Genomic DNA, 18,334 nt, shown 5'->3' with positions numbered 1-18,334 from the left:
TCTTTTCTTTCCCTTCAGAGACTGGTTTAAGATACCCTCAAGACAGGGGAATTCATTAAGCTTGTGCAAGTCTTTGCTCCTACTTTTGTGGAGCATTAATCTAATATGAGAAGCAACACTTAGAGACTATGGAAGTGTATATTGGATGGTCAACCTCCAAGAGAAATATAACCCACATAAGTAATTCACATAATTCTCACTTCCTACTACTGATAATTTGTGCTGTTGGCAAACATACAACTTTTTGACCACACAAATGTGTTGCCCTAAACAGTTGGTTGTGTGAGAAAAACCTTAAGAAGCTAAAGGGAAAATGTGTCAGAGCATATAAAATTCTGTGTTATTTTCATTACAAAAACATTTTCATGTAAAAAAGAACCTTTGCATTGATGATCACCCATGATTCATCCAACCAACTCATCTTCTGTTTCAAGGACATTCAACCTTATTTACTTCAGTAAAATGTAGCTGCTTTTGATTGGGCAAATCATCTCTTTTTCAAGTGCAAAGCCTCTCAAAATAGTAACAGCAGATACCAGCTCTCACCAGTAAACCAGCAACCAACATGCATTTTACATAACACAGTGACAGTTCCATGTAAATCTGCTATTTCTTCCTTCTCCACAAATAGCCTCCAGCCTCCAAGGAGGAAGGAAGTCCATAAATGGCAGCACTAACCACCATTCTGTGCTTTTCTAAAGGTGCATGAGGCTGCTTTTGCACATCATATTGACAACTACCTTCTCCCAAAGCCACTCTCAGAGCCTTTTTTCAAGATTCTTTCATAAATTTGCAGAGCACAGAGCCCAGTCTGTGCCTTAGGCAATTGTTTTTGAAAAGGGGAAGAAAAGAAACCCAGAAGTGCTTAGGTCACAAGCCCGGTCTAAGAGCATGGGTTTACAAGCATTAATTGGAAAAGAAAGGGAATGCTTTGGGTTTGGTGTGGTTTTTTATTGGAAATGATTAGTCGCCTTGGTCTGTTATCTATTTAAACACAAAGGAACTTGGCAGTAGAACAAACGAAGCTTATGAAGTCCATATAAAGCCACGAAGATCAAAATACTCCAGATTTTTTTTCTTTTGGTCCCTCCCCTTGGCTCATATTGAAATGGAAAGAAAAAAAGACACAATGCCAAATGTTAAAAGCTCCTAAATAGAAGCAAAAAGTCAGACCTGTTCTACAAGGCACAACCTTTGTTTTCCAGCAGGTGCTGCTCATATTCTGAGGGATTTTAGGGTGGATGCAGGATGGCCACAGAAAAGGACCAAAACGTGGGTGGAAACTGTGCTCTGTATTCAACTTGGAATCCAATATTTGACTTGTAAAAGTGTCATCTAAATCAAAGCTTATGTTAATTATAATGGAATAAACTACAGGCTGCTCATTTAAGGCACCTGGGCTGGATTATGGCTGGAAGTCTCAAGTGGAAAAGAAACCACATTTATTGCCACACACATACTATTCTCTGTCTAATGCCTTAGGAGTCCCACATGTAAAACCAAAACATATTAATGGAAATTTACTGATCTTTTCTCCAGGAGGCAAAATGTTGGGGGTGAGTCTGGATTAGTTAATTCATGGTAGAAGTCCTGGGGAAACAAGCAAAACTTTATATCGATTTAAGACATAAAGGTCATAACAGTTAGATCCATTTACTAATTCACACCAGAATTATAGATACAGTTGTTGCCACTTGGATTTTACTGAAAACTTGCTGATTTCCAGTGAATATGGTCCTCTTTCCTCAGGGAGAGGATGCTTCCTAGACGTAGAAGAAGAATAGAGGGATTTTCTGTTACTTCTCTTGTATTCCTTCCCTTCATCCCAGCATCTTGATGTAGTCTTGCCCTTGTTCCACATTAATCTTCTGAGCTCACTTTTAAACAAGCATTTGCATAGCAAGAAACAGTAAACACCACCTAACTTTTGCACTAAAATATGTGCCCAGTTTAGGAGGCAGAATGTGCAGCAGAGCTGCTGCTCTCGCAGGGTGGCACTCCTGGATGTGGGAGGATCACAGATTGGCTCAAACCTCCTTAAATTAGCAGTGATTGAGGGTTGAGATTTTGTTTTGAGGAATATGTGAACTGATCCAGTTGCCTTTTTTCAGACACTGAGAAGGCGCTTGGAGGTGTTCACAGCCCCTCCTCTACTACCAGGAGACTTTGTTAACACCCCAAAGCTGCAGCCAGCAGAGCAGAGGGTCCTGGGGGATTCAGCAGCAGAGTGCTGAATGGGAAGTGCATCCCCCCAATCCCTCACCCCCACCCTCAGGATAAGCTCCCTTTCCTGCCTTCATTTTCACTCAGATCTGTCAAACTGTCACCATTTGAGGGGGAATATCTTGCACATTCTGTGTACAGCCAAGGAGTCTCAGATGCAAGGTGCCTCTTGAGCCACCAGCTGGCTACAACAAAAACCCCAAGAGCTGCCCTGCACCCCCAAATCTGGACAGGGGGAAAGTGCAATGTGTGAATTCCAGAAATATGGCTGAAAGGTTGTGGCAGTGGGGGAATTGTTAATGTATTATGGCTTGTGAGACCAAAAAGGTTCAAAACTTGCTCTGAGATCAAGGGAAAAAACCCACAAGGGACAGGAAATGCAAGATAGATCTGAGGGAAGGGGAGGGGGAAGAATTTCTGATTAGTTTATAATTCCCAACTGAATGAATGACAAAATGGTTTTGTTCATTTGAATCACCCATTATGAACCCTGAGTTTTGCCAATTAGACACAGATGTTCACTTCTGCAGCAAGCTACAGACTTGTGGGATTTTGACAGATGCACACAAAAATATTGGCACATTTTTAATCTTTGCAAATGAAAGGTTGTTATCTTTTCAAAAACAACACTTGATTTATGCCCACACCAATTATGTGAATTATGAGCAGAGAGAACCAGATTACCAGTCCTGTCTGCTTTCCAGTCCTTTCCTCTCTGGCCAGAAATTCCAAATATTTCCAACAGTTGTGTTGAACTGAAGCTCCAGTCCATCGTGGTCAGACAAATCCTATCTGCTTTCTGTACTGGGGTAACTGGGGAACTGCATTTGGTATGTTTAGAAATAACTCAAATCTCAGCTACTGCTGCTCGGCCATAGACACAATGGTTGGCTATTTCAGAACATGCCAAGATGTTGCATTTCCCCCTTTGACATTACACAGCCCACTCAAAAGCTTAAATCTTGTGCCATTACTAAAAAATACCCCATTGTCATGCACTTACCTCCTCCTGTGCTGGTGTTTGGACTGAGAAGTTAATATTGACATCAGTTTTGAGCTATTTAAGATACACATGTGTGAGGAGTTATAAGGCCTCTGTACCAAGAAACACAGGGCTAAGGAGTAGAAGGAGGACCTTGTGCTGTCCTCAAAGGTGACAGTGGAAGTGGTGCTGAGAATGCTCTGCTGCCCTCTGAGGAGCAAAGCCATGTGTGATGCAGCTGTAGGGAGCTTTTATTGCACATAAAGCTGTGCTGGGTTAGAACAGATGTGGCCAGAAGTGACTGCAGGAACTGCTCAGGACTCTCCCTGCAGGCACCAGCAGCTGCTTCCTGAGGAGCACCAGCTCCCAGAGAAAGGGGAGCCCTTGCTGTGTTATACAGGGGAGCAGCACAAAGCCAGTGTGTCATTGCTTCAAACTGCATTCTGTACATCAAAGAGCTCTTGAGAAGCGGGAGGCACTGATGAAAAGCAGAATTCCCATGCATAAAGAGGAGAAAATTATTGTTTTGGCCAGATGGGATTTTACCATAAGGCCCACCCAAGAATATGCACTGAAAAGAGTAGTTATCATCATCTGATATATAATATAAATCTTAACTCTGCTCTCCACTCATACAACACCTACAAATGTAGGCCTGGAGCCTCTGCATTCTTCCTGTAGGAACACTGTCAGTGAATCAACACATTCTAAGGGAATCCCACACTCTAGAAGATTAATTTAATTTAATAATATAATTATCACCCTTTAGTCACAATTACTCCCAAAGCTAGAGCTGGACTAGAGGCATGCTCAGAAGCAAGCTCCTCACTTTGCCAGGACAGGATAAGCACTTGCAGCAGCTCAGAGCAATCCCATGCTCAAAACCTGCAGGGGTCTTGGAAAAGCCATGAATGGCAAATTGTGGCAGCCTCTAGCTGGCCCACAGCCTCTTCAGTGATGGGTACCAGCCTCTGCCTGAACCACGGGGAGCAGGCATGGCTTGGGTTCTCAAGCTTCTCTGTCCTGCCTCCAGGAGAGAAGTGCTGCTGGCCTGAGTGATGCTGGGAACCCAGAGGGAACGTGGAGGATGCTGTGACATGCAGCTGGTAAGAGAAGGTGACCATGGCCATGTGGCTCAGCCTGTAAAGATACAAGCCCTGCTGAAGAGAATTGGAAACAAAGTGATGCAAGGGTAAGGAAATCCTCAGCCCATTTTTATTCCTAGATTTTAATTCTCTTTCTTCATTCATGTCAATGCTGGTTTCAAGGAGCTGCTGGTTGCAACGTCCTAGAGGACACTGTCTCACTTGCATCCCAAAGAATGTTTATTTTTAAAGTGTATTTATTTCAAAGAGGGGGAAGGAGAGCATCCTGTCTTGATGTTTGATATTCCTCTGTGAGCACTATCTCAGAATCTCTAGCTTGGGACCTATTCAATGTAGCTTGTTTTCTTTTATAAAATACCCAAGAAATAGCAAGTTCTTGTGGTACATATCCAGAGTCAAAGCTCAGCAAAGGAAACTGGAGACATACAGCTGAGCCACTGAATTTCCACTACATCCTTGGGACCAAGCCATTCACCTAATAGAGACACCCAGCTGCAGGCTTGCAAGGAAATGATGTGCAAAGTTCATAACCCACTTTGGCCTCATTAATGCTTTATGCACATCTCCACTTCTGTGCATTTCTCACATGTATTCCGAGTTTCAGGCAGATTTTAAAATGTCACTTCCACTTTCTTTTAGAAACAAGCATAGGAATAATCCACTATATTTCAAACTGACTGAACATTAAGAAGTGGTGTATTTATTAGTCTTTTCAAGCACAGATGTGTATTAACTCCTTATCCAAGTAAAAGGGCTTTTTGGTCTTTGCTTGAAGGGGAAAAAAACTAGTACTGGAGTAATTAGTAGAGGTGAGGATAGAAGCTTTTCATGCAGACCTTAGGCCTTTTAAAAAATCATTGTGAAGAGAGAATATTTGGTTATGATCCCCTGATTTGAATCAGAGGGTTATTTTATGTTTTGTCCCTTCCTCCAAAATAGCTCCACTACTTAAACACTTCTAAGAGTAGAAAAGAAAGAACTCCTCTACGGGTAGATTTTTTTGCTTAATTTAAAAATCAAAATCCACTGCAGCTGCCTAGTGCCAGAACAGCCAGTGTATGGGCATCTTACAGTGGCCTTATCTGGTCAGGCTACAGCTGATTCCACAGAAGCCACAGGGGTAAGGAAACAGTTTCTGCACTAGATGCAGTCTTAGAATGCAAGATTGTTCAGCCTGCATGATTAAATTTAGCCATATGAGCTCAACATAGCATCAGTGGGATGAAAATCCATCAAGCTTTATTTGGGATCACTCACCCCTCCAAAATTAAAAACATCTTATGTGCACACATGCACACACACGTGTGTTTCTTTCAAAGAGCTGGAAATGCTTCAAGGCTCCTCCACCAGCTCCTTCACATTTCTCCTGCCCAAGGGACCTCTTTAAAACTCTGGCTACACCAACATATATGCTCAAAATACAGAGGGAGAGGTATGGCATGCCAGCTACTTCCCCCTTCTCCCCTCCAAACATAGGAAGTTCATTCCAAATTAAAGATCACTCAGGCTTCCTGAGGACATTTGAACAGAGCCAGCCACCTGGGATGAAATATGAAGTGGCCCAAACATTCAGCCAGAGCAGAGAGAAAATGCTAAACTTGGGGTTTTAAAAAGAAAATGAGAAGGAAAAAGGGAAAATTGTCATTCCACAATCCCAGCTTACAAGGAAAAACAAAATAAAGACAAGTCTTTATTTGCTGACATGGCTGGAACTCCCTGCAAAGCTACCAAAAATACCATTCTTGTGGTTCCCAGCAAAAGCCCCAAGTTTTCCTTTCACAGTATTTCCAAGCTAGGGAAGTCTGAGCTTTTTGGATGCTCATCAAATACAGGATCTGAGAAAAGACTATCCCAAGAGTGAGATAGAAAACTCCAGTCTGTTGGTTTAAGAAGTGACCACATTTCCTTCACTAGCTGACTGATCTAGAGATCAAAGCTGGTAGGACTTTTTCCAAGCACAGGACAAAGTTAATCAGAGACTTTGGAAAATCAGTGCTGTATTTAATTTTGCATTTTCAGCTCATCATTGCATGCAAGGTTTATTTTTTTCCACTAGAATGAACAAGATACAGCTGTAGCACATCTAATCTATTTTTTCCACCTGGCAGTACAAGAGTTCCTAGAAATGCCTTGGAATAGCCACTTCCCCCTCTGCCAAATTGCCTTTCCTGCTTGAAGCATGAGAGCAGCAAAGGAGACTCTCTCATCCCACATTAGGGCAAATCTTCAAGTGTCTCTGGATGATTGAAAGTAGCAGAGTTAGCACAAGCAGATCAGACAGAGCAAAACGCTTTGCTTAGTTATTACCTTCCCCCATCTCCTTTTTTTCAGTCTGTGTTTGTAATTATTCTTCAACTTGGTCTCCAAAAGAGTTCCCATCAATTATGATAGTACTCTGCTTGCTGAAGGGTCTCCCTTGCCCTCCCAGTATCTCTGTTCCAACACAAACCCACCTTCTGCACACATGTATGTTCTCCTTGCACACTGAGCCCATTCACACAAACAAGCTCTGAGTGGGGTTCAGTGTGGGACTCAAGCTGGGCTGAGCATACATTTGCTTTTAATACATTTATGGTACCAGAGCAGTTGCACTCATGTTTTTAAATGAGGACCTAATACTTCTTGAAATGAGTGCAACCTGCTGGATTTAAGCAAAACCAAAGCCACATTTTTTAACAGATGCTCTGTTATTTTAGTGGTGGGCAGCAGCAGTTCCACCACATGAAAGTGATTATGGATGTGACATTTCCACTCTGCAAATCCTATTTTCAGGAAATGGACTTGTCTTGTATTCCTTCTTGGCCCACATCAGACAGCTTCACAAGGCCCTGTTTTCACATTTATCTCAGAGTTTTCTATTGTTTTTAATAATTTACAGGACATTTGAAGAGAACAAATATACAGGTAGGAAGGGAAGGAGGCTGTGAAAGCCTCTTACTGAAGGAGACAAGGAAAACAAAATACTGCTAGAAAAGCAGGAGAGGGAAGCAGGAATGCAGTTCAGCAATTAGAGCAAAAAATGCAAAGTCTGAATGAGACTTGAGGACTTGGAGGTCCAAATGTGCCTCAGACTGTAGACATGCTATTCTCTCTTATTCTTCCCATATGTGGTTCTGCTGCAGTTCAAGCATCACAAGAAGATTTCTAGGAAGGCACTGCTTTATTTCACTGGAGAACAGGCAACCCTCTCCTCACTTCCTATGAAAATAAGAATAGTCAGGGGGGAGGGAATGTCTTCATGCCCTTGGATGGAGGTAAGTTCTGCTGGGATGGAAAGAGGCTGGCAGGGCTCGGGGAACCCTCACCTGCTATAGGTCCCCAGGGCCAGCTCCAGAGCCTGCCTGTGGATGCAGCATTCCCTGCAGCAGCTTTCCAAACCGTTAGGCAGGCATGGCCACAACAAATCCCTGGGAATGCAAGCAGCTGCAGGAGAAGTGGCAGGAGAAGGTCAGTGATCTCATTAGAGCCAGGAGCCAGGGCCCCCAGCCACAGCGAGCTCCCAGGCCACAGCTGCAGTGTGTTTTGATACCTGGCTCTGGCAGATTGCATAACTGCACCATGAGGTCACCATCCCTCCTCCTTGATCCTCGCTCAGAACAGGAGGTGGGGAAAAGGAAAATCACAAAAAAACAAACACGGGCACTCCACAACCACCAGGCACAGCGACACTCCAGCCTCTGTGGAGAACAACAGCCCTCCTCATTTAACTCCAGAGATGCTTGTTCCCAAACAACAAAAAAATGCTTGTTCCCAGGGACACAAGCAGGGGCTGTTTGCTGAACAATCACCCATGGAACAGCCCAGCTTTCCATAGCATGATCAGCAGTATATGCACTCTGAGCATACATTGACATTTCGTGCTTGCCTTCAGAGCATGCAGAGGAAAGGCAGCAGAATGCTCTGCTGCTTTTGGGAGAAGAAAAACCAGTTCATCCTCATTGGGCCAGAGATGCCAACCTACCCCGTAGTTATGAGCAGTGGGCAGATTTTTCTGCAGCAGCCACAGACCTTTTTGGGTACCTGATGCAAGATTCCTATATAAGATGGAGAAGACACAGCTCTGGGTGCAGTAAATGCTGGCTAATTTAGCTCGTTTCCTTCTGCAGGCAGAAGCCAGAGTTGTTTCCTGCAACTCTGGGAGAGGGAGATTCAGAGCAATAGTTAGAGGTGGTCTTAACAGCCCTCTGGAAGGATATATCCCCTCTCAGCAAAGGTGGGACTGCAGGAGGCTCGTTGCTAACTCAGCTACATAAGGGTTCAGAGGTGAAGTCTCAGAACACTGAAAAGAATCCTTGTTCTTTTTCACCACATCACAAATAGGCAGAAGTTTTAGTTCTCCCCTTTCAATTCTGTAATTAGGAAGGAGTTGGATTCACCTACAAGATCCCTTACAAGTTACAGCTATGATCTATATTTTTAGAGCTAGAAATGCTTATGATTAATAGTTTCCTCTGGGCTTGGCAGCTCATGGGTACATTTGCTGCTACCTGTCGGATTTCCAGATTGAAATTATCATTATAGGAGTTATCCTAGCATTCACTGATTACTCAATAGTTGATGCATGTTAAGATGCAGACACACTTATGAAGTGGATAAAATGTTGGTAGAGTGTGAAATACAGATAGAAATGCTCTGGAAGAGACCTAGGCCAAGGTACAGGACATTTTTCCTTTAATTTCATTTATATCCAGGTGCTTTTACTAGAAACTAAGTGCCAGGTCTTATTCTGAACTTTTCTCTGTCTTGACTGCAGTCCCACATTACAATATTAATTTCCTTCTCATTTCAATCTGAAAGGACAAAAGCCAGATTGTTTTCTATCAAATGATTTGAAAAATCTATTTAAAATATGCAAATCCAGTGCTTGGAAAAACCCACTTGACTAGGCAGTGTTCCTTTGGGGACTGTAACCATTACACCCATAAAGCAGAACTATTTTAAGCAAAAACCTCTCATAACTGTCTCATAAATATACTTGCTATGCTCATGCAACAAATGTGATCCATGTCTCTAGGAGAGCAGTCTGAACATTGGCTTTCCCCTTTCATCACAACAGCAGCTTTTATGCCTAAGGTAACATGTAAAGTATGTAACATAACATCCACCAGGGAGTGCTGGAACTCCCAGCCTTTTCTTGTGGACCTTTCAGATTAATCCTTGCAGGGAGGGGAGAAACAAAGCTAACTCTTGTGACTGGACACTCAGCAAACTAATAGAGATTCTCTAATAAGGATGCAAGATGCCCTATCAAATAAAATCCTTCATCTACACAAAGCTGCTATCCATGTTCTAGTTTGTTGGGTTCCTTTTTCAGAAAATACCCTCATTCAAATATACAAAAAAAATGTAAAGCCTTAGAAAGAGAAACAAAGGCATCATTTAGAGTGTCTCCTCAGGCAAATAATCCTGAATATGATGGGACCATGTTAAATAAAAGTAAGGCAGTGTAATGAAGAGTTCAAGATGCCATGGCCATTTGCTTCAGGGCTTTAATAGGTCACATAGGTCTATTCTCTACTGGAGCAAGTTCTCATTAACAAAGTGTACACAACATATCATAGAAAAATTAATAGTAAATGATAGTGTTGGTGGGAACTGACATGGGTGATGAGGCAATTTCCAGAAGATCAATCTGGTTTTCATTTTCTATAAATTGAGCAATTTAAAGTAGCTCCAATTAAATAGTAGAAAGCATGGTCAGATTGTTTTCTACTGCTTGGTAAACAGATGGAATATATAACAAAACAAAAGCTACAGTCCTGCAGTAAAAGTTTACTTGTGGAGTTCAGTATAAAAATTGAACACCATTAAACAAGTTATGTATATCCATAGGAATCTGTAAAACTAATGTTCCCAAACTAACTTTATATACATCACCTCCCAAACACATGGGGTAGATTTAAATAATGAAATCCACAAGCACCATAGGTTCCCAAAAGCTTTGTTTCGTTTTGAAAGGACAAGAAACAGGAGAAAGGAGAATTGAAAGGCAGTCCCATGCAAAATTTGCTGGCCACTTCCTGGGAAATAAATTTGTATTTTTAAAAGCAAACAAAACACACACATATACATGTAAACTGGCCTGGCAGAAAAAGAGCTGTTTGTGCTTGGACTTCCAGCTACGTGACCCTATTGTTTCATTCAGACACTTCAGATGTTTCACATGCTGGAAGCCTATTGTACAAACATATGGAGAAGAAAACATTCCATATGTGAATGCCAAACCTGCAAATATTGTGAGTCACCGTTACCCTGCTGCAGAGCTGTTATCCCAGCCTTTTGGGAACCAGGTTGTTGTGTCACTAAATGTCACTAGCAGGTGGGAGGGCCTATGCAGAAGACATGAGTAATGATCTTTCAAATGCAAGCAAAGACATCCCTCTCATTTTCATGCAATCTTTTTAGCTGGGCTTCCACATGAGCCATTGCTGCAGCTGGAGCTAGAGCATCCAGGGGTCTGCTGCTCATCCTTAGTTTTAGATGGTAAACAAACAGCAGCACTTCTCTCCACCTTGTTCTCCCGGGATTAGTCTCCTCCTGTGCACTGGGGAAAGGGAAATTTCCAAGACTCTGTCTTTGCCAGGATTTCAGAGAGCAGGATGCTTGTAAATTTTACTTTATTGCTTACACATAAGGAGAGACCATGAGGGCACAGCAGGGAGGGTTGGGAGAAAGCTGAAAAAAGTATCACAGATACTGCAGAAAAAGGAAAATCTAAGCCTGGTTTTGTTGTTACAGGGTCCCAACCAGTGAGCAGTTTGTTTTCCTAAATAAATCTGCTTTGCAGACATCCTTTCTTCTTCCCCATTCAAGTTTCAACCAGGAAACCTGGAATAAGTTACTGTTGATTTTAGAGGCAAATCAAAGTGTTCAGCCTGCTAAGCTTGCATTTAAAGTTAGTCTTGATGAGCAACTCCTTGGGGCCCTTGTATTCAAATAGTGAAGGCTCAGATTTACCTGAAGTGCCCACCCATGCAGATCTGGAGCACAGAAGAAAGTCAAGGGCATGGGCAGCCCAGGCTTTGAGCCTCAGTGCTACCAGTAAAAGCTTCACATTTTCAGTCAAAAGATCTCTTTAATAAAAACTCAGTCTCTAAACAGTGGAATATTTACTAACCAAGACCAGGAGAGAGATGGACTTAAGTAGAATAAATCAATTAGATCTCCCACTGCTAAACCCAGCTGAAGCACAGTACAGAGCAGGCACACTGTCCTTGCAAAGGCTGAGTGACCAGCTTGCTGGGGTTTGGATTGGGCTGGACTTTCATGTCATCCCAGAGCTCCTGTACCCAGGAAGCTGTCACTGTTGGCTTCCTTGGCACTTGACCCTAGCTAAGTCCTGCTACACCTTAACAGAGTAAAGAAATACAAATACTATGAAAACAGATCAGTAAGACATGGATGAACTTCAGAAATCCCTTCCTGAGGGCTGACAGTAGTTCTCAGTGGAGGTTCGTGGCAGCCCATTTTGTTTAGCTCATTTGGTGTTGAAACCTGGCTGCTAATATAAAGAAATGAGAGGAGTAAAACATAGGATGAAAATGAGATAGTGTAGCAGGCTATGGCTTGCATGTGAAAAATTGCTTTTGTTTTGCCACTTTGAACACCACCCATCTCTGCTTTCTGTTGAGGCATAATGGTACTGCCTGTACTCCCCCAGGACCAAAGATTTCACATAGTTTAATAGTTTCTGTAATTAGATATTTGTGAAACTCTGAAATGCTCTGATGAAAGGTACTGTAAAAGTATTACCAACTCTTCTACCATGAAAGAGCTCCACCCAAACCCAAATACAGATGTTGTCCTCAATGCACATCATTACTAATCCAAGTCAGCAGTACTTATGGCCTGATTTAAATCCTCCTGAAGTCTCAGATGACTTCTGTGAGCTCTAGTAGGGCTCCAAGAGCTCTAGAAAGGAAATACAGGCAAATTAGCCTTTGCTCCTCTCAAAATTGGAATTTCCTTTCCATTGGCAATGATGTGAGTAAGGATATCCAAAATGAGCTGTGGGGCCATTTGCTGCTGAGAGCTTGTAAGAGGAATGATAATGTTTTCACACTGAGTTTGAAAACCAAGTCTGACAGTCAGGCTTCTCCCTATTGCTGTAAAATTGTTACACATATTTATGCAAGCCCCTACAGTGCCCCGTCCCTACTCCACCCTTCTCCTGCCATGAATTTGTACAAGAGAATGATTTTTCTATGTAGTACTTCCCATGCTCAAGCAAGTGTCTAAATCTCGCACTGAATATTTATGATTTATAGATCTGGGATATCAGTGCATACAAAGAACAGCATGTAAGGGCAAGAACTGCTTTACCAGACCTGGTCTAGCTACACTACTGCTGGGTAGTCACTCTCTGGTACAAAATATGCCATGAGTTCCTTTATTTTTTATGAAGAAAGAGAGGCAGGAAGAAAGAGACCTGAATATTTTAGCACCATTCCTGATCTGTCACACCAAAAAGCAGAGGAGAGAATAGCAATAATTGGTTACCACAGGACAGGTTGCTTGCTGGGTCTTTGCAAACCAGTGCAACAGGATTGTTTGCTCTAACCTCTTAGATAGTAAGGGAAAAAAATTATTTCAGCATTTTCACCCCAAGCATGTTTGGTATCTCTACCAGCACAACTTTTAGCTCCTTCTGAACAAAGATTATCCACATAATTCCAGAAATCTTCTGTCTCTGGCTTGTTTCTCTTACCTCGGCTGCTGCTTCCATTGCTGGTCTTGGTGAAAGACAGAATTATGGTTCAGCTCTACAAAGAGAGAATCCCCTGTGCTGTGCAGGACTTGAGGCCATCCTTGTCCATCTTCTCAGCTTTCAGCTTCCTCAGTGCTTCCATAATTAGAATTATCAGGACTAAAACACTGTGGACATTATTGCTGCTTAGCGTGAAGCTAACAAGGGAGCGCCAGATTTATAACACTCTGGCCAGACAGAATTAAAAAAGAGTTACAAATCATTGCCCAGTTCCAGGGATATGTACTCCAGGATCTTATTTTGCCAGAGACTCCATGTGAACTTTAGCCTCTAGAAGAAATCCGCCTGCAATTTTCTAATTTAAATACCAGTCAGACCAGTGGCGGGATGTAAACTAACATGCATGAAAAATAAGGGTTCAATGACCCAAATCAATTATGTTTTAAGGGCACTGCTCTGGACTCAGTAGGAAATATTTTAAACAGGAAAAAGAACTAAATAGGATCATTCATTGAACTGACTTGGAAATGAGGCAGAAATTTGGTAAATAAGAAGTCCAATGCAAGCCAGCTTTATGAACGAAATTTAGTGGATTAAAAAAAACCCAACAAAACAACAACAAAAACAAAATCCAGAAAAAACTGAACCAAAGCAACAAAAAAACCCAATTCCAGATAATATTTAGGCTCAAATAATGTTTCAGCCTTCTGGGTGCTAAAGTGAACAGTGCAGTAAAACAAAGCAATTCTCATGCCTTGCTTGAGCCCAGGCAGTTTAACACCATTTACATCCAGGCATTAAAAAAAAAAGTGGTTTATAGAAACCCTGAAACTGCATCTTTATTAAAATGGGACAATCTGCAGGTCTTATGTATAAAGAAAACTTAATAATTTAAAGGAAAAACAGCTTCTGAAGTTCAGAACCAGCCACTGTGACTGGATTTTTAAAGCACATCCACAGAGGCTAGGGCAAAACAGCTCTACTGCTTTGGAATATATGAAGGTAGCTGCTCCCCAAACTGGCCAAACATCCAAACTCTCTGCACAGTAAACATCTGATCTGCCAAGATACACTGTAAACACAAAAGGATGCAGTTATGGCAATTAATCAAGATACAAAGAAAACAGGAAAGACCTATCATTTCTCTGCTCCCCAAGCACAAAGTACTTTCACAAATAGTGAAGAGATTAATAGATATTAAGTCTACTGCCAACAAAACTTTCAGGTTCTTTGAAGATGCCTTATTTGTCTTGACTGGCTTCATCTCCTGAGACAGAAATATAGCCTAGTGTGCATACCCAGTGCTTTACAGTGAGGAATAAAGCAAAAGCTACCTGGACCTAAAAATCCCATTAAAGTGTTACTAAAATAACCCCCACACCTGGCAGCTGCTGGGATTGGAACCAGATGTGCAGTACATCTGGTAAAGAATGAGACTGCTGCTAAGAAACACTGAGCTATTTGAGGGACATATTTTTCCAGTCCAGCAAGGGTCCAGAAAGACTTAGTAAAAGTTACATATTTTGCCCCTACTTTTCTCAAGGCAGATGCTGACCACTGACAGACCTACTGTGTGCCAATTTAAAATATTTGAGACCTTCCCTATCCTCCTGACCCAATCAGAAGTGCATATTTTGCTGCTCCAGTTGCATAATTTATTGATTCAGCTGCATGCTTGGTTGATCTGGTAGGAGACTAGTACAGTAGTTGAGATTCTGGATACATTGCCAACTGTGCAGTGTGCTTTGTTGATCAGGGCTGTAGAATTTAATAGCTGAAATTTCATACACTTTACTAATCAGGCCACATTCTTTGCTAATTGAGGTGCATATTTTAGTAGTTGATTTTTTTTTATCTTTCACTGATCTTGGGAAGGATCCTGCTCTTTCTGAAACCAGCAGGAATTTTGTCATAATTCTTGCTGGGTAAAGGACTAAGACTTTCACTAGAGGATGTAGGATTGCTAAGATTTCTTCTCTTAAACCAAACAAGAAAGGCTTGATTTTTTTCTTTAAGCTAGCAAGTGAACAGAAGAATACCAGATGAAGATGGCACTGGCATAGAGAACTCCTCCACAGCGATTTGATTAAACAGATAATATTTAATGGTCATACAGAGACATAATTTTGACTGTGTTACTCTTTCATCAGGCTTACATTCTTCCTTCAGGATAAACAAGATGCTTATCTGCACATCTTGTTCCATTTGATACAGACACGCAGGAGGAAACATCATGCACCTTATCTTCACATTTTCTTTCATTTGATCTAACTCCTACTTTTAAATTGCTGTAGTACTTGGTGAAGGATTCCAGAGAGAGCTATACTTTGCCACAAAACATGTTGCAAACATCCACGCTACCTCACAGCACCACAAATTTTCTCAGCTCTTACTGGCAGAGACCACCTTCCTGGATGAAAAGACCAATTCAGTTCCTTGTACCTCATGCAGACTTTGTCCTTGCCAAGGGAGTTTCTGTTATGTTTTTACATTTTTAACTCTAAGCCAGAAGACAAAAAATTTCTCATGAATCGTTAAATACCTTTTTTCAACTGATAAATTGAACTACATTTGAACCACTAACTTAGAGTGGGATGTATATTTCTTTACTAGCATAGCAACACTATCAGTGTAGCCAAAAAGATAAAAATAGTGACGCCTACGCAGCACAGTGCAGTCCTCGATGAGTGAAGAGCAAGTGCAACTTACTCCAAGAAATAATAAAAACAGGGAGCAAGAGGTGTACACACACGTCTGTTTGGACACAGAACTCCTTGTCACATTGAGGAAGATAAGCAATAGAAAATGCTTTTCATTCTGCAAAAGGAATTGTCCAGTATGTTAAGAGCCTATAAACAACGTGATCAAAAGAATAATTGACACAGCAAGAAGTCAGGTCGGGAAAAGCAGGCAGGAGACTGCTGCTTCTTCATTAAAAAGGCAGTTTCTTTTCTATAGTGCTGTTGGTCAATACTTTAGTTCAGTTACTTCCTGGTGTGAAATCAAACACTCCTGATTTCAGAATCAGAGAACAATTGAAGTTGACTAGGGAACATCAGAGAAAAATTAGAAAAAATTAGAGTTTGCTGATCCATTCAGAGTCCCACCATTGCCTTTCACCCCCAAATGCACAGCACACAGCCAGTACTTGCTCCTCATAACTGTACAGGCAAAGGCAGAAGAGAAACAGCACAGGAAGGATGCAATAATTCAGGGAAGCAAGCAAGTTATGTAGTTTAATAAGAGAGGTATGCAACTGCATGAAGGTAAGCTTACATTCTTCATTGCAATCCTGACTTGGAAGAGGAACAAAATACAAAGCCCTGCAACCATACAATTGAATAGATCTTGGTAAAAGTTAGTACTTTCAGGGCCAGAAATGTGGCTTAATTAAGTTCTCACTGTAGTTATCTTCACTAGGATACCAAAGAGAGATAAAACATCTTCATTTCAACCACAGTCATTGCTGTGTCAGGGAATTACTTTATCAGGCAGAATTATAATGCTACTTGCCACCAGAGAAAGCAACCCCACACTTTTTTTTTTCTTTATATATACATATATATGTGACAAGACATAAATGTATGGAATTATATTTTCTTATACTCTAGTGGCTCATGTTTTATAGAATTGAGAATCTCTACTGAAAGTGTCAAACCGTGGTTCTATCAGGGTCCATAGGAAAAGTCCCACTCCCTCCAGCGGGACCAGGACTGCTCATCCTTCCCAAAGCTCAGAGCGACTGCTCTGCAGCTGCTCCCGGTTGTGGGGTGCTCCGTGTTTCCTCCTCTGCCTTTCCAGCGCAGCTCGGGTGCCTCCCGTGCTCAGTCTCTCTCAGCTCCCCGTTCCCACTGGCTCTCAGCTCTGCCCGGGTCCCTGCCCTGGGAGCTGTACCTGTCACTTGCAGAGTTTACCTGCTCTCCCTGCTACAGCCGAGGTGTGCAAGAGCGAGCGTGGGGACTGTAAAACAGCACGACGTATTTGGTTTGGACCCCCTAAGCCAGGCTGTGCCCGTGGCAGGGATGCCTTGGGGCAAGGGTTCTCATTTCTGCCGGGAATCCGTAGTCACTGGGCTTTCACCGGATTTCGGGTCCGGCTGTACCGAAGCGGTGGGGTTGATTCGGAGTCCCGGAGCATCACGGCTCGCGGTGCCTTTCGCACTCCGAGGCGACTCCCCGTGCAACCCTACACCCCAAACACCGAGAGACAGGGGCCGAAGGGACCCGCAGCCGCGCCCGCCGCGGCCGCCCGCTGCATCCCTCCTCCCGGTGTCCGCGGCGCATCCCTCGTCCCGGGAGCACCCGGGCTGCCGGCAGCTCTGCTTCCCCTCGCCCCGGCTCTCCCGGTCCCTCCCCTCCTCCCGGCGGAGCTCCCGGGGCTCCCCCTCCCCGTCGGGCTCGCCGCCGCCGCGCTGCCCTGCCCGGTGCGGGCGGGGGCCGGTGCCGCCGGGGCCGGGGGTTACCTTGGCTCCCGCCCCGCCGAGGCAGAGCGCCGCGGCCGCCGCCAGGACGAGCCCCGCGCCGGGGCCGCTGCGGAGCATGGCGCGCCGTGCCGAGCCGCGCCGAGCCGTGCCGAGCCGAGCCGCGCCGCGCACAGCCAGCGGAGCCGCCGCGCCGAGCCGTGCCCCGAGCGGCGCCGCTGACAGCGACCCCCCGAGCCCGGCCTCCCCGCCCCTCGCCCCCTCCCCCGGCCGCTCCCGGCCCCTGCCCTCCCCCGGGGGGTCACCTGCGGCACGGAGCTCGGCGGGGCCCGGCGGAGGCGCCGCGGGCGCGGAGGGGCTGGGGGCAGCGGGGGTTGCCTGGTCCGAGCACCCCTCCCCGGGGTGCTGTATCCTCGGCGGGCTCGGGCCCCGCCGGGCTGGAGGCAGCTCAGCCCCTGCGAGCCGCGGCGGGAGCGGGCTCCTGCGGGAAAAGTTTCTCCTGCGGGGCCGTGGGAGATGGAGGGGCTGCGGTGCTGGCACTGGAAAGGGAGGCTGCCCTGGGCAGCGCACCCGGCCGCTGCTCCAGTCCCCTGCCCGACCCTGGAGCCCAGTCAGCGGAGTGAACGGTCAGAAGAATGGGAAATAGGAAAAGGGCTCAGGTCTTTCCAAGCTAAAAGCACCCCTGCTTCATTTGAGCACGAAGCAAAGGACAGGAAAAGAATATTCACGGGCATTCTGAGGAGCCCAAAGCACAAGACCTGCACAAAAGCCAGCAGTCAGGGTACAGCAGCCACGTAACCTTTCTGAAGGTGATGGGAGTGCAAAGGACACTCCTTGTTTCTGATGCAGCTTTCTGGTTTACACTCTCCTGTACCCCACTGACTCACACCACATCC

General features: G+C 44.0%; 1 protein-coding gene across 3 annotated transcripts in view; it reads right to left on the bottom strand.

Moving 5' to 3' along the window:
- Positions 1-17,647, bottom strand: part of LOC110478085 (uncharacterized) — a 31,686-nt gene extending 14,039 nt beyond the window's left edge. The window contains exon 1 of one of the 3 annotated variants that reach the window (XM_021544490.3): positions 17,481-17,647. In XM_021544490.3, the coding sequence (XP_021400165.3) occupies positions 17,481-17,558 (78 nt within the window). In that variant the 5' untranslated portion in view covers positions 17,559-17,647. Of the gene's footprint in view, positions 1-7,616; positions 7,731-13,018; positions 13,170-17,480 lie in introns of those variants that run through there. The other 2 variants (XM_085593122.1, XM_085593123.1) reach the window with 2 other exon arrangements.
- Between the last annotated feature and the right edge of the window lie 687 nt (positions 17,648-18,334).

The sequence above is a fragment of the Lonchura striata genome, chromosome 15 (genome assembly GCF_050655825.1).
Source record: "Lonchura striata isolate lonStrDom1 chromosome 15, ASM5065582v1, whole genome shotgun sequence".
Classification (NCBI taxonomy): Eukaryota; Metazoa; Chordata; class Aves; order Passeriformes; family Estrildidae; genus Lonchura; species Lonchura striata.
Note: the sequence above shows the minus strand (reverse complement) of the source record. Positions and strands in the feature narration are given on the sequence as shown.